Below are 20178 nucleotides of genomic sequence, written 5' to 3' on the forward strand. Positions count from 1 at the left end.
TATGATTACTCTAAATCATTGATTAAACTCTCGTACCTTTGTGTATGGATCAACACTTGTACACGACGAATCAACCCGTCTCATATACAATAATTCCGAAACAATCAAGGTAGGCATAACTAAACAACCTAATTCTCACGAGAGACGATCATCACCTACTCCTACAATCTTGCTTTGCCAAAAAACACCAAAACAACAAATAAACTGAAACAAACAAATCCACCAATTTTAGTTTATGGATTGCTTCTACTTCCTACTTTCTAAGTTACGTGCTTCTGTTTTCGCGCACTTACTACCAATAACATTCTTTTCAATCACAAATCCAAATTCATAAATTATTGCTATCAAATATGACAAGTTACTTTCATCATTCAATTATATACAAACATACATTACATAATTGTTTTCACATTACCTAAAGTATTATGATCGATCGATTTATTCCAATTTTCTTTCTTTAAGAAAATAACAGAACCTCCCCTGTATCCGAACAAGCGCCATATATCTACACCATTACATTACATTACATATACGTAGTATATCGGTATTTACATCAAAGTCGATTTCCTCCCCACATACATATACCTTTGTGTGTATACCAAAAAAAGAAAAAAGAAAAAAGAAAAAAAAGCTCTTAAACTTACTTGTATTGCTTCTATTCATATCTTCTATAAGTCTTTCCTAACTGTCTATATTTATGTACATATACAATACTCGAGAAGAGAGTACCTGCAGCTATTAGTCTTGTGTAATATACAGAGTGCACTCCTGCACGGACTAGTATTGATCGCGTTAACTAGCAAAGATGTAGCGAGCTGTGGTAGCTGTAGTAGTAATATTGTAGTGGCAGACCGGCAGCAGTTTTAGTACTGTATGAGAAGTGCCCCGAGAGGGGCTCTATGAGGTATACCCTTCCTGCGCTTTGCAGACCTGTAACCTGCACCGCCTGAGCCAGATGAAGTCGTTCTTGGCGGTGTTGGTGGTGAAAAACTCTGCAGCTTCTTCCTGTAATTGTAACTGTAATTGTAATTGTTATAAGCAGCACTCCCCTTTTCATTGTAATAGTTATTCAAGGATTCTTCCGAGTCTGAATTCGAATTTCCTGTCTCTCCGATCCTTCTCTTATTATCAGTCCAGAAATTTTTTGATGTCCCATTTATCTGAAAAGATGAAACATAAGGAAAATGGTTACATTTGAGAAAAATCTTACTAATGTAACAATTTTGCTCTGTAAAATTTATCAATCTCGATCCATTCTTATCAGTTTTGATCAGTAAAAAAATGGAAATCACATACTACCTCAGTTGGTTATCTACAACTTTGGGGTATTATTTGTGAGATAAAAAATATTCAAAAGTTGTGAGATAACCTTTAACAGAGGTAGCAATTCGTTTTGCAGTCGATTTTAATCACATTTATGCAATTGATCTACATTTATTAGTTACAATAAATAATGTTACAATGCTAAAGTTTACAAATGAAAAAAGAATCTATATGCCATTGATCTGAATTTATTAGTCAATTTCATATTTAGCTCAACAATGTTGATCTGTTATTGCAATTAGAACACAATAAAATTGTAGTCATTGTAAGAAAACCCGTCATACAAGTAACAAAAATCCATTGATGACGGGGTAACATTGATTAAAAGAGTATTAGTGTAGTTGGGAAAGGTCGTGATCAAGAAGATGGGAGTTGTCGCCACAAGAATGGTTGAAGCGAAAAGTCAAAAGCTTAATAGTATAAGCAACCATACTATAGTTAGCAAAAAAGTAAGGTGATCGTAATTGAATAGGACGCTTGTGGTTGTGGAAGATTAGAATGCCTATATTGTGCAACTGCCGCCGCCCTAATCACCTAATCAACTAAACTAATAAACTTGTTACGCGATCCAACTTAGATTAGCTTATCTGAATGTACACGCACATTCTATCTCGAATCATCTACCATTTGATCATGAATCGATAACCACGAACTATATTCGTTTTTCCCCAAAATTTGGAATCAAGCATATACCTAGCATAAAGTTAATTCAATTTCTTTAGCATTTTTTATGATGTTTTACCTAAAATTACTATACCATCCGATTCCTTTTTATTTTAGTGTTGCACAGAGTACGCAATTGGCAATAATGTGAACCAGATTCAATCTCATTCATACATTTCAAGGGTATAGACGGTCACAAAGAGCAAATGATGCAAGTAAATTCAATACCCGAATACCCAAATACCACCCAATACTTTAACCAATTGGGGTACATACATGAACTCACATTGATTAAGGGTAACATATTTTACACTTACATCTCCTATGATTAAATTTACATTATTGAATGGTTGTTAACATGTTATCCCATCATTTTTACCAGATTTAGAACACAATTAACAAATTAATTTCTTAATTTAATTTTGTGTTGGACCAAATTCATCCCAATACAACAAACATTAAATTGACCAATTAAAATTAGAAAGAAAAAAAAAACTAACCTTGCAGGAAAGTGAGCAAAAGGAGAAGGAATCAAGTAAACTACGGTGGCAAACAAGGCAAGTATTAGTAACGCCTTTACCGGGCCGAGGCTGCGGTCGCTGGTTCAAGAATACGATGCGGGCGCTATTGATAATGTAAGTCTGTATCCCTGTTATGTCCACATATTTTTGTATCTCCGTTACCCTTATCACATCATGGTAAGAAGACCGCCTTATCTGTTAAAAAAAAAAAAGTAACATTCGACCGCCTCCAAAATATCAGAAACGGCTATGCTCAAACGAGCAACTAATCAATCAAATAGAATAACTATAGTACCTGGATTGCGCGGTGATCCTTGTGAGACGATAAGCAAACAGAGCAAAGCGCGCCATTCATACAATCCAAACAAAACATGTTACATTCGCTTTTATGAGCATCAGGGTGAGTCTTACATTGGCCAAAGAAGCTAGTTTTCAAAAGGGGTTTCAACCAAATAGGCCATTTTATCTTCTCTTCATCTTCTACTACTTCTGTTGTTCTCATCATTTCTTCCATTATTCCCATTTTTTTTTCTTCAAATCAGATAAAAATTCTTGACCTTAGTTTCTATTTTATAGTGGGAATTTTTTTTTTTTTTTTTGTTTTGTTTTTTTTGGGTGTTAATAATATAGCCCACTATTTATTGGCTAAGTAAGAGAAGATAATGATCTAACGATCAAAAAAGAAAGGAAGAAAGTATGGGAGGTGTTGTGTAGAAAAAAAAATAATAAAAACTTAAAAAAAGAGGGTGTGAGAAAAGAAAAGACTAGTGAAGTGATGAGGTAGTTATCAATTATCAAGCATGACAAAGAAGAAAGTGGGAAGATTAAAAAGACGATACTTTTTCTTTCTTATTTTATATTTTCATTCATGTTTATGTGTATGTGGGTCTTGGTCTATCGTCTGTGTATGGGAGTTGGGTGGGTGGAATTTTTACTTGTGCATTTGTGCTTATCTTCTCCTTCTCCAACCTTTTTTTTTTTCGTTTTTCAATACACTCTCTTTCTTTCACACATTATTATTATTTTATTAATTAAATGCGGAGTATCGAATAAATTCAAAGATTTTTATTGATCATATATTAAGTTTTACAGAGCTTTTTCAGTGCGACAGGCCAAATGGTGCGGCAGGTTACTTGTATTATCGGTTACTTGTTTCTGGAGTTACTTGTAGGTGTTACTTATATTCTGGGGTTACTTGTATATACAAGTATACAAGTAACTCCAAACCAAAACCTCGTACCAAACCAATAACACCCTATATAAGTAGCCCCCGATCAAAACCAGTAACACCCATACAAGTAACCCCATAATACAAGTAACACCTACAAGTAACCCCTGACCAAAACCAGTAACACCCATACAAATAACCCCAAAATACAGGTAAAACCTACAAGTAACCCTGACAAAACCAGTAACACCCATACAAGTAACCCCAAAATACAAGTAACCCCTGCCGCACCATGTGGCCAGCCGCATACAAAAATTTGTGAAAAAGTTTTAATACTGCCTCCGTTAATTGTTATTTGCAACTTTAGAAATTTTTATATCTCATAAATAATACTCTAAAGTTGTAGATAACAATCAACAAAGATAGTATATATTTTTATTGGTGTATAAATGCAATTATTATTGTGAAAGTAAATGTTACTCCGTCTTAGGACATACGTTCATTATATCAAGTTTTAGTACAATACTAGCCGTGTAAAAGATATAAGTGGTTGAGTTTGTATGTTAATACACAAGTAATAATAGTTAGAATGGTGTTTCTAGTCCATTATATGTATGAACAATAAAGTTTGTTGAGTGAATGCCAATGGTGCACTGAAACTTTATACTGATCATGTTTGGAGAATAATCTGATTATTTTTTTACAATGCGATATCTTCGTATCTCAACTTATTAAACTACATAACTTTTTAACAGGGCTAAAAAAACACAACAAATAAACCTAGGCAAACATAACTTTTTTTTTGCTAAAAGTGAGTGGTACATACCTTACAGCCTAGCTACTCTCGTCACTTCTTGAATTAACTTGATTATTGTCAATAAAGCAAAGAAGAGGCAATTGGAATTTCATACGAGTAATTTTATTTTTTAAATGCAAAGTCAAACATACATTTAAGTCAATAAATTAAAATATGTAAGTACAACAGTATTCTAGAGACAAATAAGTGAGGTCAAATATTATGTACTCATATAATTAGTCATAGATTGGGCAAGAAGCCAAGAAGCTGGCACTCTTACTTCATAAGTACTCCCAAATATACTCTCAAACGCATGAAATAATTTACGGAATAATACCGGGTATGGATTCTCGAGCCAAAAGTAAGTAAACCAATTATAGGCCACGGGGGGAAGAGTTGCGTTCTCTTAAAGGAACTTCATCTTCTCACGTGCTACATCCTCCTCTCAGCTTTTCCTTATTTTGTCGCACATTTCTTTATTCTTATTTATTTATTTATTACATTATTTATAATTTTAAAATAAATTCATAGTTTAATTATAAAAAAAAAAAAAAAATGTCATTAGCAATGGAGGCTAAGATTCTTTTTATTTATTTATTTTTTCAATATTTATTTATTTATTTATTTATTAAAGAAATTAGTTAATTGAAGGCCGCATTATTTAAGTTAGGTTGGAGGGCTAATGGCCACAACACATATCCACTTGCAGAAACTGACAAGTGTCCCATTCAGTTTTGCCACTTGATCTCAATATTTGACACGTACTCATCCAATACTGCTCCTTTTTTTCTTTTTCTTTTTTTTTTTTAAAAATTTTATGCCTCTTCAAAATATAATATTCCAAAGCTTTTTTAATGACTTATTTAAATAACAAGATATGCTCCATTAAAAGTTAATAAAACAAAATTAATACTATTAAAGTATTAATATAATAGATAATCTTTAGATATGGTGCTCAAGATATCCTCGAATCCAACTACGTACTATCCGTATAAACTTTGTTTGCAACAATGAATTTATGAAAATAAATCATTAGTGATATTAATGCTTTTTGTAAAGATTGAATGCATTTGTAAGATATGTTTACGTTTGATCTTCTTTTCTCATTTATAATTTTGTAATGTATATGTGACTCATTCAAATCACACACACACACACACACAAAAAAAAAAAAAAAAAAAAAAAAAAAAAAAAAAAAAAAAAAAACCGAATGAAAATAGAGGAAGCATCAAAATAGACCAACATTTTACATGCCTTGCTAACATTTGGTTTCACTTGAAAGTCTAATGTTAGTCTCATTTTAATGCAATTTTGTTCATGTGAATATGCATGACATACAAATATACAATTACCACGAAACTTACGTTACCTTACATCTAACATTTGGTTCCCCTTGAAATGTCTCAAGTCACCTAGTTGGAGGAATTATTTAGATTATTTACTATTACAACACTTAAATTAGTATCAGCTACTATAACGACTACTTCTGTTCCCTTCACCTTAATTTCAGTTCATCTTCATTCAATTCAGTTCAGCTCTTAATTTCTTTATCTCATAAACAATTCAATTCAGCTCCAATCAATCCAATTTAGTTCAACTCAATTCAATAAATCAGAACAGAACCTTATTTCGAAAAGATGTGATAAAGAAGAGACAAACAAACAAGTATTTAGAAGAGGCAAAACTTAGGGTCAAGGTCTTAAAGTACCCTAAGCTCCTTAAGAAACAGGGTATATGCAGTTTTGGATTCCATGATGATTATGATATATAGCTGAGTTTGCTATCTACTTTTTCTCCACATCATTTTGTAATTCAAAAGCAATATAATACTCGTAAAAAAGTAAGGGAGGACATGCAATTGAAAGTGCCAATTTCTTTTTACCCTTTGAAGAAGTTTGATGAGGTGAGTTTTGGTCTTAAAGTTGAAATACTAACTCAAGAAAAGTTGGTGTTTGATTCAGGTGATCAAAGTTAGAGAGTCTAACTTTTACACGTTTCTTAGCAAATCCCTTAAACATTTTCTAAAAAGAAATGTCCCACACCAAACTACAAGGTTAGAAGCCAAGTAGATGTCAAGTCGATCCGACTCAGTAAATTAGATACTTTAAAAGTAAAAGGGAGGATAAAAATTAGAGATTCTCATCATTAAAGTGCTTTTAATGGGGATTAAATTTTTTATTACAGTAAAATCTTAGGTTTGGTATGGGAAAAGTTAAGTAGCAATAAGCCAAATCAAAGTAAAAGGCTATTGTTTAAAAATAAAATAAAAAATTAATAATAAGGCTAGTATCATATTATCATCACTATGCAAACACAGGTGTTCCAAGCTAATTGGAACCCTTGTAGTTCAGATAGATAAGGCCTCAATTTTCCTTTTCTTTTTTTCCCCATTTTTTATGTTTTTGAAATTTTAGTGATTTTTTCTATTAATAGTAATTAAGTGTAACTTTATCTAATACGAAGTATAGAAGAGCTACTTAAGTCTCGGATAGCCCAAGGAACAATAAAAAAAAAATTGTAATTGTTATGAGACAAAGTGTCGCTACAATCATAAGCATATTAGATTTTGTGAAATATAAGTAGTTTATGAATAGATTTCAAACATAGTCTCACTATGATAATAGTGAGAAAATTAAGGAAAGAATATAATCTAATTTTGTTAAAAGAATTCGAAAAAATGTGTACAACATCACAAATGTATTGTCGGGAATAAAGACAAGAACAATTTGACTCATTAAACAATAATCATCGATTTCATATTAACAAGTAAAGATCGATCAATAACCCAACTAAACCTAATCATTCAATTAGTCACAATCCTTAATGGAAAATGAGAAAGAAAAAAAAAAAAAAACTCATTATCATAGAGATCAATTTTCTGGAAATAACTTGTACACATAATCTTATTTTTATCCGATAATCTTGTCTAGTATAGTCTGAACAAAACAATACCTAGGTCTACAGCCCTACGCCCCTACATGTGCCAATTCACATAACTAGATTAGATTCGGTTGAATTTAGTCGAGTTTGGTTCGATTAAATCTAGTCGGATTTAGTGCGAGTCATGCTAAAACACTGCGCCTATATAGGTTGAATTTTAACGGAGTTTCTTTCGAATCAAGCAAAATAGTAAAATTGGGTTGATTTTTGACACCTCTACTAATATCATCAAGCATATCCTAGAGGATTAGACTAAGGGTCTATTCTCTTCAGCTTAATTTCAGTTCAGTTCAATTCAGCTCCAATCAATTCAGTTCAATTCAACCCTTAATTTCCTTCTCTTATATAATGTTCAGTTCAATAAATCAGAACAGGCCCTAAAAAAGCCATTGTATGTCACCATCAATTTAATCAAGAATGTTCAATATATATCTATATATCGTGTACTACCAAAATAGATATAAAAATAAATTAAATTATGTAGAATTTAATGGGAGTGCCTTGTGAAGAGTAGCAGTACTAATAAATAACTAGGTATTATAATGGTCAGAGTCAGCCATCTCTGCATTCATTCTGCAAGTTGAAGACAAACAATTCAAGCACTCCATCTTTTATTTAACGTCATGATTCATGCTTTCTTTTTTAATTTGTCAAATTTTTGTCACCCCTTTGAAAATGAAATGAAGAAAATTAATAAATAATAATCCAATTGATATCAACTTTTAAAGAGTTGACCCAACTATAATTCTGGCTTTTTCCATGACATTTTATCACGGGCTTATACTCTTGCTTTTGATGGACCTGGTTGGGCCAATTGTTTTGTTATTGGGCTGAAATTCCAATTTGAATTACCTTCTTTATTTGATACTAAAATGGACCTCTTTCTCATCATAAGCAAATTCATCCATTGTAAAAAGTCTTGTACTCCCTCCGTTTTATAATGTTAGTCCATATAGAACAATCACATAAAATAAGAAAAGAAATATATTTGGAATCTAACATTAAAGTACAAATTAATGCATAATTAGTTTACCTTATTTAACATTTTAAATTTTTTATTAGGAAATTACAAGTCATAATTGCATAATTTAAGTAAGGATTTCCTTATTTAGAGTCATTATTCAATCCACAACTTATTAATTCCAAAAAAAAATCAAATTATAAATGAAATATATTCAATATGGGTATATCTTTTTAAAACGCCCAAAATAGTATATGGGACTAACATTATGAAACGGAAGGAGTATTATATTTTTGACGTGAAATAGAAAACTATAAAAGCAATAATGTGGACGAGATTTGAATGCAAATTACTAACATCTACAAATTAAATTCTAGTATAGATAATCGTGTTAATTTTAGATTGCAAGAATGCTCTTGTTTCTCTTATACGGATCTTAAAAGCTTTTAAAACCGGTTTAGCAAACAAACCGTCCTACATTTTTAAGATTTTCAGTTATTTTCTTAATTATTTACTACTCCGTATTTAAGTTTTATAATAACATTATGTAATATGACATTTGAGTGTCATGCTTGCAAATTGTTTTAGAAGAATCATAATTATCTTACCTTATAATCAACAATAATTATTAACAACAATAATTGTACAATGATCTAAAATGACAGCCAGGCAATGATTGGTAGATATTGTAGTTAGTTGTACAAATCATAAAATATCTATTGTTCCTAGTGAAAAAAGGCAATATATGAGGAGGGTGTATTTTGTGGAATTTTAATTTTGTAAGGAAGAATAATTGTTGCTTCAAGTCATTCTCAATTATTTAATTAGTGAAGCAAATTGATTCCTTAATTTGAATAAGATTGCTTACGAAGAGAAAGATTCAATAATGAATATTTCAACCATTCTTTAAAATATGTGGGTAGTAGAGGTCTATTATTGGTCTTTTCAGCATGATGCATGACAAATATATAGTGAATTTGATACACACTGGTTGGAATTGCAAATAGGATGTTTTAATTCAGGATAATTCGGTTGTGGTTATAAGCTAATGGTGTATTAGTCGATTTAGACCGTGTATGGATTTGAGTTGACTAATCGAGTCGAGTTTACTACATTTTAAAGGCAATGAAGTTTATAAGAAATATAACAAACATAAATTTAAGGTATACATTAACCTATCTAGTTATTTCTGCGTGAATGTTTGTTGCTTAATGATATGGTGCATAGCAATATTTGACACACTTAAATGGAGAGATTTTCTTCGATTTCCGTACAAATAGAAGAAAAATGATGCTCGTAAAAATAAATCAAAAATAAAAGATGAAGACGAAAAGGTGAAAATCTGGAGATGAAACGCATGTACTAATTACGGAATACTTGTTATCCTTTTGTCAAAAGCTACAACTTAAAGAAGGATTGGTGGAAGAGGGGCTAGCCTTTGGTTGTTGGTAAAAGAAGGATTGGATAGATAAACACAAACTACACAACAACTTACACAAAATAGGTAATCACAAATTGAAGTACACTCTACTAATAGTATGATTTAGAGTGTGGACCAAAAATGTATATCCACCGTCCAAGCAACTAATAAACGTACCACTTGTACTTTTAATTTAATTTCACAAAATGGCCATCATGTACATTGTGCACATGGGATATCCATTACTAGATATATTAGGTAGTACTCTTTTGTACGGAGCTTTTTATGATACTCATAGATGTTTTGATGTATATTTGTTTAGCAAAAGTAGTTAATATGTCAAACTCTCTCTTTATATAATGTTTTGGTGAGTGATATATACTTTCTCCCTAAAAAAAAAAAAAAAAAAAAAAAAAAGAAGTGATATATACTTTTAATTCTATCTATAAGATTTAGGGTTCGTTATATTCATCTGATTTTTACTTATCCGAACTTATTAGAATTTATTTTAGTTATAAATTAAACTTGGTAGCTCTGATTAACCCTTATCATAACTTATTTGAATTTATTTTTCTAAAACACTTATTAACTCTTATTTGAACTTATTAACCGTGAAATAAGTAGAAATAAAGCGACCAGAGCCTTAGATAAATGTTTTACACTTTTAAAAATGACTGCCTTAAATAAGTTTTTCACAATTTGATATGTGAACCACTTATTTCTGACGCCTTTTCTTTTAACATGATTTGATGTTTGGTGGGTTAATATATTCAACCCAATACCAAGCAACTAACTTCCCTAGTAAATATAATTTCCTTAAACTTGCATCTAATATTCATATGCTACATTTTCATCATTTCATATAAATGTAATGTAATACAATACAAAGATCATATAGTATTATTGTTAGTTAGTGGTACATGATATCATAATAACTACATAATTAAGTTTAATTATCATTATTGGATCTTTTTGGGTAATGATAACCAATTCTGAAATTCGAGTACCCGAATTTATCGGTTTGGGTTATAAATATCACTTTTAGAAATTTTTGTTATCATGTACCCAAAACCGTTAATACTAACGATACAACGGTACGAATACCCGTCCTATACTCACCCTTACTTCCTAGCAAAGTGACTAGAACTACACAGTGCACATTAATAAAACAATCACTAAAATTTTCACATCTCAATATCCATCCAAGAAAGCAAGTACAGATTTTTTTTTATTTTTTATTTACAGCAGCAAGTACAGATTCATTGTACAAAGAAGAAAGCTAAAATTTCATCTTTCTTTGATGCTTGTAAAAGTAAAAACCTTTAGAATAACTCCATTTGTCTAATGACTTTGTTAGAGTTTTTCAAAGTTTCTTTCGCCAATTGGCCGCACTTTACACCTGCCTACCCGTACTCCAGCTTCACTGCTACGAGTTAAAAAAAAAAGTACTAAACCCGTACGTATCAAATTTAAATTAATTTTAAAATCCCAATATTATAACAACCGTCCACCTGTTGAACCCTAATTGGTTCACTTCTGCCAACCATCCAAATTGCGAAACCCAAGACCCGACTAACCCGTTATCTATCATATCATATCTCCCATATCACATATCACATGGGATTTTTTTTACCTTTTTTTTTTTTTATTATTTTAATTATTTATTTATTTTATTTATTCACCTACTTTGTCACCAAATGATGTTTTGTTTCACAATTTCCATTTGTGGCTAATCACAATCATGTGAGTATGTGACAATTCATCGTGAAACTTAACTTGTTAGTGTTATGAGAGTTATTGGATCTCTATTACAAGAGTTATTTTGTGTTACAAAGGTTATTCGCCAAAGTTATAGAAGATGTGCGGTCAGTATTATAGGGATTACTCAGTTAATTAATTTTTAAATTTTAAAAATCCGTGTCAAGTATAGAGAAACTGATTTTGGTATATCAATAATTGGCCACCCTAGTTATGAAAAACGTAATGAGTATACTAAAATCAATATTTGATTCTCCCTCCATCCCTGAAAAAACGACTCATTTGGCCTAATTTTAGTCCCAAATAAAAAGAATGACTCATTTGTTTTTCCCAACATCTATTAAAATTACCAATATATCGTCAAATATTTTTTTCTCTCTCCTAGACTTGTGTTTTCCCATACATTTGTACTCGCAAATTAAGTTTTTTTTTAATACCCGCGAAATAAACCCAAATGGATCGTTCTTTGGGACGGAGGGAGTACGTCAAAATCATTTTTGCATGTATAGTTATATTAATGGTATTTTTTAAGATTGTTTCAAAAAAAAAAATGGTATTTTTTAAGTTTTATAAAATAATTATTTTTTATTATTTATTTTAGTTTATATCTAAAGTACCTCCCATATAAATAACCTAATTCATCAAACTATAGTCTTTTCTTCACCACACAAAAAAAAATACTTCTTCCTTCCCACAATTATCTCCAACAACCAAAAAATCCCAAATCATTTTAATCAAATCCTCTCCCTTAGTATCAATCAATCAATGGGGGCAGACAATAACAACAACAATGGAGTAAAATCAGGAAAAAGAAGACTGATCTTCACCTACGGAACATTAAAAAAGGGATTCTCAAACCACCGATTAATGGTGGAATTAATGGCGGCCGGAGACTCAACCTACATCGGACCCTTCCGAACAGCAGAAAAGTACCCTTTAGTATGCGGACCATACAGGGTGCCATTCCTTCTGAACCTCCCCGGAAAAGGTGATATGGTATGGGGTGAGGTGTATTCTGTATCGGAGACGGGCCTCGCCCGCCTCGATGAGCTTGAAGGTGTCTCCCGCGGTCATTACCAGCGATTGCCGGTTGAGATAGCGGGTTTACCAGATTTAGATTTGGGTACGGCAGAGGCGTATTACGCGGATGAATCGTATGCACAAGAGATGTGGAAGAAGAACGGTGAGGCTGGGTTTGTGAGTTATTCTCATAAGGAAGCTAAGGGTTATGTTAAGCGTCAAGATCGTCCTCAGAATGTGTCGTTTCTTGAACATATTTCTCGTTTTCTTTCTTCTTCTCCGACTAATAATAATAATAATTCTTGTTGATTTACTGATTACTCCTTGCTAATAGTCGTATTTCCTTCGTTTTAATAAAAAAAAAGGAAAAAAAATTAAAATGTTTGCCAGTTGTTGGTTTTCGATTGGTGTTTTTATTTGATTTTATGGTCTTTAGAGAGCCGCATCGCCCACATGGGCGGGGTGGAGATCGATCATGTGGAATCGGAAGGAAATCTCTAACCACTTAAAATATCTTCACTCTCTCTAGATTTTGATTTTAAATGGTTTATTTTACACTCGAGTGAAAGGAAGAATGTGTCTTGTTAGAAAAAAAAAAAAAGGAAAATGTGAGAAGTGTAAGATGAAAATTGTAGTCCTTTAGTAGTGCGTATTTAAAGTATTCACTCAGTTTATTTATTATATGCATTACTACTTATATAATAAAGAGAAATGAAGATCTAATTAAAGGAAGAGTAGTGAATATTGATTAATCTTTAATGTACTTTCGTTAAAAAAAAAAAATTAATGTACTAAAATAATTAATTCTTCACTTGCAAGTTGCAATTCACAGTGTTAAGTGCATAATTTAAGAGAAAAATTACAAAGATTGTTTGCACCATTTACATTTACAAAGGAGTTAAGAAGTCAACTTCCCACCCCCAAAAGGTGGAAAAGACAAGTTAACTATCCTACGCTACTTATTCTTAGAATTTGGCCTCTCTATTTGCCTTGCTTAAAGCATTTACATAATTAATAAATTTACATTAAACTCTTTTACTAAATCACCAACTTTCAATGAAATTCACTATACACTGATTGTACCGAGGTGCGTATTATTTTACAAGGATATACCTATTACAAGATCTACAACATATCATAATACTAACTAGGATGTTAGCTATGGCAGTAGCTATTAGCTCCGTAAGTAATTGTTAGCTGTTACATACGAAGTATATAAATTAATCTTAAAAAAGCTAATGTTTTTAACTTTTAATAAAAGCTACCTCTACCACTAAACATTACTTGTACTATATAGTGGTAATACTCAATCTTTGAAAAGCTAGAATCTTTGAAAAGCTATAATTGAGTATAATGTTCAATCTTTGATCAAGTCAAATAAGTTTGGCCACTAGAATCTTTGAAAAGCTAAATTTTCTAAGAATGAAGAATTAAGTCCTTATAGTCCCTACCTCCAGTCCACCATATTAAAATGTTAACTTAACAAATTAATTTATTAATTAACCAAGGAATAGATTCATTCAAAGTTCTACCTCTGACTTTCATTATACTTGTATTTCTTTTTCTAATTTACAATTGTAAAATAAAGTTCCCGCACATACTTCAACAAGTTAACAACACCTTTCATTTTAAAATTTTTATTAGTGATAGGTACAAAAATGATTAGCATACAAAAAACTAATATCATATGTTTCGTAATACTTTATGTAAGAAGTGAGGGTCTGTTCACTTCAGCTTATTTTCAATTTAGTTCCTAATTTTCTCCTTTCACAAAATATTTATTTCAACTCTATTCAGTTCAGTTCTATTTAGCTCTAATCAGTTTAGTTTAGTTTAGTTCAGTAAACGTGAATAGGATAATATTATAGAATTAATTAAACAAAGAAAATAAAATAAACAGGAAAAAGAATGATGACATGAAGTAACGCAAATTAAAATAAAATAAAATAAAATAAAATAAAATAAAAAATTGAAAGCCATTTTCAATTACGTAAAGTTGTAAAATTATACGCATAGATTATGGTCCTAAGAAATGTCATCTCTCTCTTTATTATTAGAATATCATTATGTTTAAAAAAAAAGAATATCATCATTGGGTGAAGGTAGAATCATTCTAGTAATCTAGATTATACTAACATATTTTCTTAATTATTGTACTCTGCACTTCATACTTTGTAGTAGTTAACTCCACCGTATTAACTAGCCAGTTTCTTTCCAAATCAAAATGCTCATTCTGGACTTTAGAGGCATGACCCATGGACGTCCCAAAAGACTCCACTCTTCCTACTCGGTAGCGCAACCGGTCATAGTGGACTCCTCTCTTTTAAATTAATTGAAAATTATACGACATTTTATACAACAGTTGCATATGACTTTTTAAGGTGGGATCGAATGATAAGAGGTGTTCTAGTAACTCATCCACAATTTGAAAACATTGATAGCAATTAGCAATTAATACCAAGTAGAATTGTTGGACCTAGAGCAAGAGTTAGGTCTCTAAAAACAAATTCCTGCACCACAAATTTATGGGGAAGATATTTGATTTTTGAGACTTGCATCCAATTTTACTTTTGTTACATAAACTTCCAACTTTGTGCGGTAGATATTTTCCAAGGCATATTTTGTGATAACCAATCTTGTATTTGATACTTATGGTCCTACTAACCATTACCAAAACTTTTGATACAACTTTCTTTATTCGCTTAGATTTTGTTCACCCCTACAAAACTCTAAAAGATGTCACTCATGAACTTCCATAGATATTTGACAAATTAGAGTTGAGTCTGGTGTCATCTATGCTTCATATGGTGTGTATAGATCATATTGACCCAAATCGAGGAGACGACACTCCTTTAATTTTCTATCAAGACTTTTATAATCAGTGAAGTTGTATTTCAAAACAGACCTTGCATCATTGCCACGACGGTTAACAGCATCACCTAAGCTTAAACCGTTAGTTCTGAAGTATGTTCTTTTCTCATTCAACACAGAATAAAACAGAAAAGTTTGTGTGCTATTTTCAGGGTATCTTTATTTCATAAGTACAAGAGAATGAGCTCAACTGAGAGCAATAGATTGTTAAGACACCAGTGAAGAATGAATTTCTCGCAAAGCATTTACTGCACCTTAGCATTACTAACCTAAAGCCATTGCATCCCTAACATGCTGTGCAAACCATAATAGCCCTGAGATACAAAATACTAACAACTCTCTTTTACTATTGTACAAGTACAACAACAACTTGGTCCTTCATCTCGACCCCTCCTTCTCCTAAGTTTATAGACTAATCATAGGACTCCACTCTTTGTAATTGTAGTTTGGTAAACAAAAAAAAATGGCAGGACACTCAAACTTTACCGTCTTCACATTCATTTGCTTCCTTGAGGTGATGATTATGAGACCTACAACAAATAAAAATGGGATGAGAACTGGAAAGAATGAGAACTGGAAAGAATGAGAACTAGGTAACCTCGGAGAAATAAGGTGCACAAAGACATGGAGCACATTATTCTTCAAAACATCTTCTAGTCTTCCCTGTATTGCTACTGAGTGAATTTTTAATCTTCTTTAAAAAGTTTCAGCAAGTAAAAGTCATGGAAAACATGTGCACCAACAAATGAGAGTATCCCCAAATCTATTGAAATCATTTCTACATTTTGAGACCACCTCTACTAAATTACTTGTTTGTGGATATCTGACACAACCTTAGCGGCTTTCCTCACATGATTATACTTCATAGCACTAGAAAGAGTAACAACCAAACCATCATAACAAAGATACTCGTCCCCAATCTACACCACAAGAGCTAGTGCTCGAAATTAAAAGAGTTTCAACATAAGTTTGATAAAGTCTCTAGCCAGTTGATTTCCAAACAAAAAAACACAAGAAGTTCCTTCAACATCATCTTGAACATTTACAACAAACAGCCACAGGTAAACCAACATGCATGATTGCCTTTGCTACCATGCACTGTGGTGTCTCACGATGAAGGTATTTCATTATATTTTCTACTTGGGCAACAAGTTCTTTTAAAGATTACCATTTGTCAAAAGCAGAGTACATTAACGGATTAACCTGGCAGCAATGAAGGATCAGAGATGGTCTTGACTCTAGAACTAAAGCCCTACATAAGATATTGGTCATGAGAATATACCCACCTCTTCTTCTTAGATAAAACTAGGATACACACAAAATGATAGATTGACGAGCAGGTTTCTTCCTTTGATTCCACTTTCTTTCAGTAAATAAAATGAAGTTCAACAGCCATATACTTCTAAATTTCACAATCATTCAACAGTCCAATACTCCAACCACCATGCCCAATCAAAAAAATTAAACTCATCTTTCGTCGAACTACCAAGCTAGGTGATTGATAACCTACTTGCTTACTGCTAAGTTAATAGGATACTTAATAAAATTTCAAATCTGCAGGAGAGAAAGCAAAAAAAGAACTCTAATTTTTTTTTTAGATCAAAGAAAGTCATTCAAGGGTAAATTTAGCATTGTCATACCAAAGTGAAGAGTGATTGATGCCAAGACCATTGCAGGTGAGTATCATTCCTTTGAACCTGGCAAGGTATTCCTGGATTCAGGATCAACATCAATAAATTAGTCATACCAATTAACAAACATAATCGACACAATAACCATTAACACAGAAAGCATATAAATTTGTTTAGTCTCAAATAGAAAATTTAAGTGTACAGATAACCTTACCGGCAGAGAGTACTTATCAATCTCATAATCCCCACTTAGATCGTATTCGAGTCGTTTTGTAGGATCACTCAAAACTGACAAATCAAAACAGATGAACAAAAGAAAGAGTGAGAAATGAGAATTTAGCAGAAAGCCAACATACTCAAATACATAGAGAAAACAGGGTGACAATTAGTCAAGAAAAAATTCCTGGAATTCAAGAGATGATTCAATCATGACCACTAGTCCAGGAACTTTGGAAAAAAAGTAGCAGTTAACATTGTTTCAAAAAAGCACGAGCACAGAATGACCAAAATACAGCGAACAAGAGCAGCCATTGGTTTTGAAAGGAGTAGTAGTGAATGATCAAATTAACAATGGACATACATCTGTGTTGATTGGGCGGAAATTTTCCTCTAAGAACGAAAATTAACAAAATAACAGTCAATGACATCAGTAAAATGGCATTACCAATGACAATGATATCATATACTAATAACAGAATGCAGCTTCTCTCAGCCAACTTAATCACAAATGAATTATATATTTTAAAAAACATAAGAAAGTTGCACTATAAGAAAATCAAATGATCAATGAATAAGAAATACATCTCCCAATAAACGATACAATTGGGATAATGTCACGGTCAAATGCATAAATGGATTGGTAGGTTCAAATGTTCAATTCAAGTACCTTGTTATTATAATGTAATAAGCATAAAGAATACCTCTATAAGCTTCGTTAATATCTTGAAATTTGGCAGTAACAGCACTATCGTCCTTGTGCTTATCCGGATGCCATTTCTGTGAAATCAATGTTGAATAATGTGAGCATAACAACACACCTAAATTTCGAAGCAAAAACTTCATGAACTCAGCAATGCCAATAAACTATCAAAATGAACTACTTAATCGATAGTTCAAATATAGGATTATAGGTTCAAATATAGGATTGAACTCACCAAAGCGAGCTTTCGATAGCTTAATCGTATATCCTCGTCCGATGCATCATAATCAACTTCCAAAATCTTGTAATAATCCTTTGTCATAATTAATCCCAGTTAGGTAACATCTCACACCAATGACAACCCTAAACTTAAACGGAAGTTAAATTTCAGATTTATAACAACAAATATGCCAAATTTATACAAACCCAATTACACATTAAATCAAATCAAACGAAAAATACAGAAGAAAATTGAAATTAAGTCAAATATGAGGAAGATTAATGCCCCAACATAAAAACCCAGTTCAAGAAAGATTCACGATATGTGCTTATCATTCAAAATTCCTTCCTTTCTTCACCCTAATTACACAAATTTATACATTCTTGACCTAATTTACATCAAATTTTGCAAGGAAAAAAAAATTCAGATAAACCCCAGAATAAATTGAACAGCTTACAATACAATTCCATTAAAATCTAACCAGAAATATATAATTTCATCAAACCAAGAACATTAATTTAATTTTTAGAAATGTAATTAAATTAAAATGCATAGAATGAATACCTTGTAAGTGGTGGTGTTAGAAGAAGTGTAATCATTGTGTTCCATCTGAAGAAGAGATTATGTTATATTCTAAATCTAATAAAGTTGTAATCTTTACACACTTCATTTGAGAATTTTTACTGCGATTAAATTAAATTATTGTTCTTCCCGGAAAAATAATTTAAAGAGGTAATTAAATTAGATTTGTAAAGGGAAGGAAAGACGGAAAAACGCAGGATTTCTCAGAGATTGTAGGCTTGTAGCTTTGCCTGTAAGAGGTACTGAAGAGAGAAGAATTTATTTATTTTATTTTATATTATTTTTTTTTTCTTTTTAAAATTTCACTCACTATTTATTTATTTATTTTTAAAAAAATTCCATTATCTACTATACACGTGCGGCGCATGTTGCTCCATTTTTTTTTTTTTTTTTTTTTTTTAAACATGTTGTTCCAATCTGAAATATTAGGGGGAAAAAATAAATCTCCTTCATATTTAATTGTATTTTGTGTAATTAATTCATTATCCTCTATGCATGTTTGGAGGATCTCGCTTCCAATCTCAATTTTCTTTCGTTTCCGTGAGATTAAAATATAATTTTCTGGAAAATATTGCAAATAATATAAAACAGAGATATTTTAATACATAACTAGCTTTCCGGCCCGTGCATTGCACGGCTTGTTCATAGAAAATTGCATTGAGAGATGAGTGAGGAAATACCAATAATTATGAGTGTAATATGTAACTGAAAACATAATTAATGAAATAAAATTTTGGGACTTTAATTTAAAATAAGACTTAATAGAAAGAAGATGGAGGAACTAAAATCAAAGAGAGAAAATAAAAAGGTTGAATTAAAGAGGGGAGATGAAGATAAACTGTTTAGTGAAAGAGTTAAGAAGAATTGTATAATTAAAAATATAAAATGACATGTGGCACATTGAGTTGAAGAAGATGATAGTGAAGTGTAATAGAATGATGACATATGTTTTTTTTGGTTTGGTTTTTTAAATACTAAGTATAGATGGTTTTTTAAATACTAAGTATAGATTAGCCGTATGTTTATCCATATTATCTTTAAAATTAGCGTATTACATACCCGTTTCATATCCATAATCAACTTTGTACCCATATTTGGGCGTTCATATTAGAGCTGTCAATTCGGATAAACGGGTCGAGTTTGGGTCGGGCCGGGTAAGAGTGGGTCGGGTCAATTCAGATTAATTCCATAACCTATGCGAGTCGGGTTTGGGTTGGGTCATGCTTGAGTCGGATCACATCGGGTCATGCTTCTTATCGGGTTTGGGTCGAATTTAGGCCGGGTTAAGAACAGGTCGGGTTACATTCGAGTCGGGTGAACAATAGGTCGGGTTTAATTCGGGTTAAAACGGGTTAGGGTAATTCTCAGGTTCGAGTCAGGTTCGG

General features: G+C 31.7%; 2 protein-coding genes and 1 pseudogene across 4 annotated transcripts; 1 reads left to right on the forward strand and 2 right to left on the reverse strand.

Moving 5' to 3' along the window:
• Window positions 1-351: 351 nt before the first annotated feature.
• LOC145631737 (protein RGF1 INDUCIBLE TRANSCRIPTION FACTOR 1-like) lies at window positions 352-3378 on the reverse strand. The gene is made up of 3 exons (XM_081683898.1): window positions 2803-3378; window positions 2487-2702; window positions 352-1160 (listed from the first exon to the last, which is right to left on the reverse strand). Exons 1-3 carry the CDS (start codon window positions 3028-3030, stop codon window positions 864-866), a joined length of 741 nt encoding a protein of 246 aa, XP_081540024.1. The 5' UTR covers window positions 3031-3378; the 3' UTR covers window positions 352-863.
• Window positions 3379-12209: 8831 nt separating this feature from the next.
• LOC145630264 (putative gamma-glutamylcyclotransferase At3g02910 pseudogene) lies at window positions 12210-12883 on the forward strand (annotated as a pseudogene).
• A 2681-nt stretch (window positions 12884-15564) lies between these two features.
• LOC145630265 (uncharacterized) lies at window positions 15565-19051 on the reverse strand. Of its 3 annotated transcripts, none has more exons than XM_081682517.1 (6): window positions 18776-19051; window positions 18227-18304; window positions 17993-18068; window positions 17287-17360; window positions 17082-17152; window positions 15565-15971 (listed from the first exon to the last, which is right to left on the reverse strand). In XM_081682517.1, the coding sequence occupies exons 1-6, from the start codon at window positions 18818-18820 to the stop codon at window positions 15917-15919; spliced, it is 399 nt and encodes a 132-aa protein (XP_081538643.1). In that variant the 5' UTR covers window positions 18821-19051; the 3' UTR covers window positions 15565-15916. The 3 variants fall into 3 exon arrangements, with proteins under 3 accessions (XP_081538643.1, XP_081538644.1, XP_081538645.1); XM_081682518.1 differs by having other exon boundaries at window positions 18227-18354; XM_081682519.1 differs by having other exon boundaries at window positions 18227-18359.
• Window positions 19052-20178: the final 1127 nt, after the last annotated feature.

Source organism: Chenopodium album, chromosome 5 (genome assembly GCF_948465745.1).
Source record: "Chenopodium album chromosome 5, dcCheAlbu1.1, whole genome shotgun sequence".
Taxonomy (NCBI): domain Eukaryota; kingdom Viridiplantae; phylum Streptophyta; class Magnoliopsida; order Caryophyllales; family Amaranthaceae; genus Chenopodium; species Chenopodium album.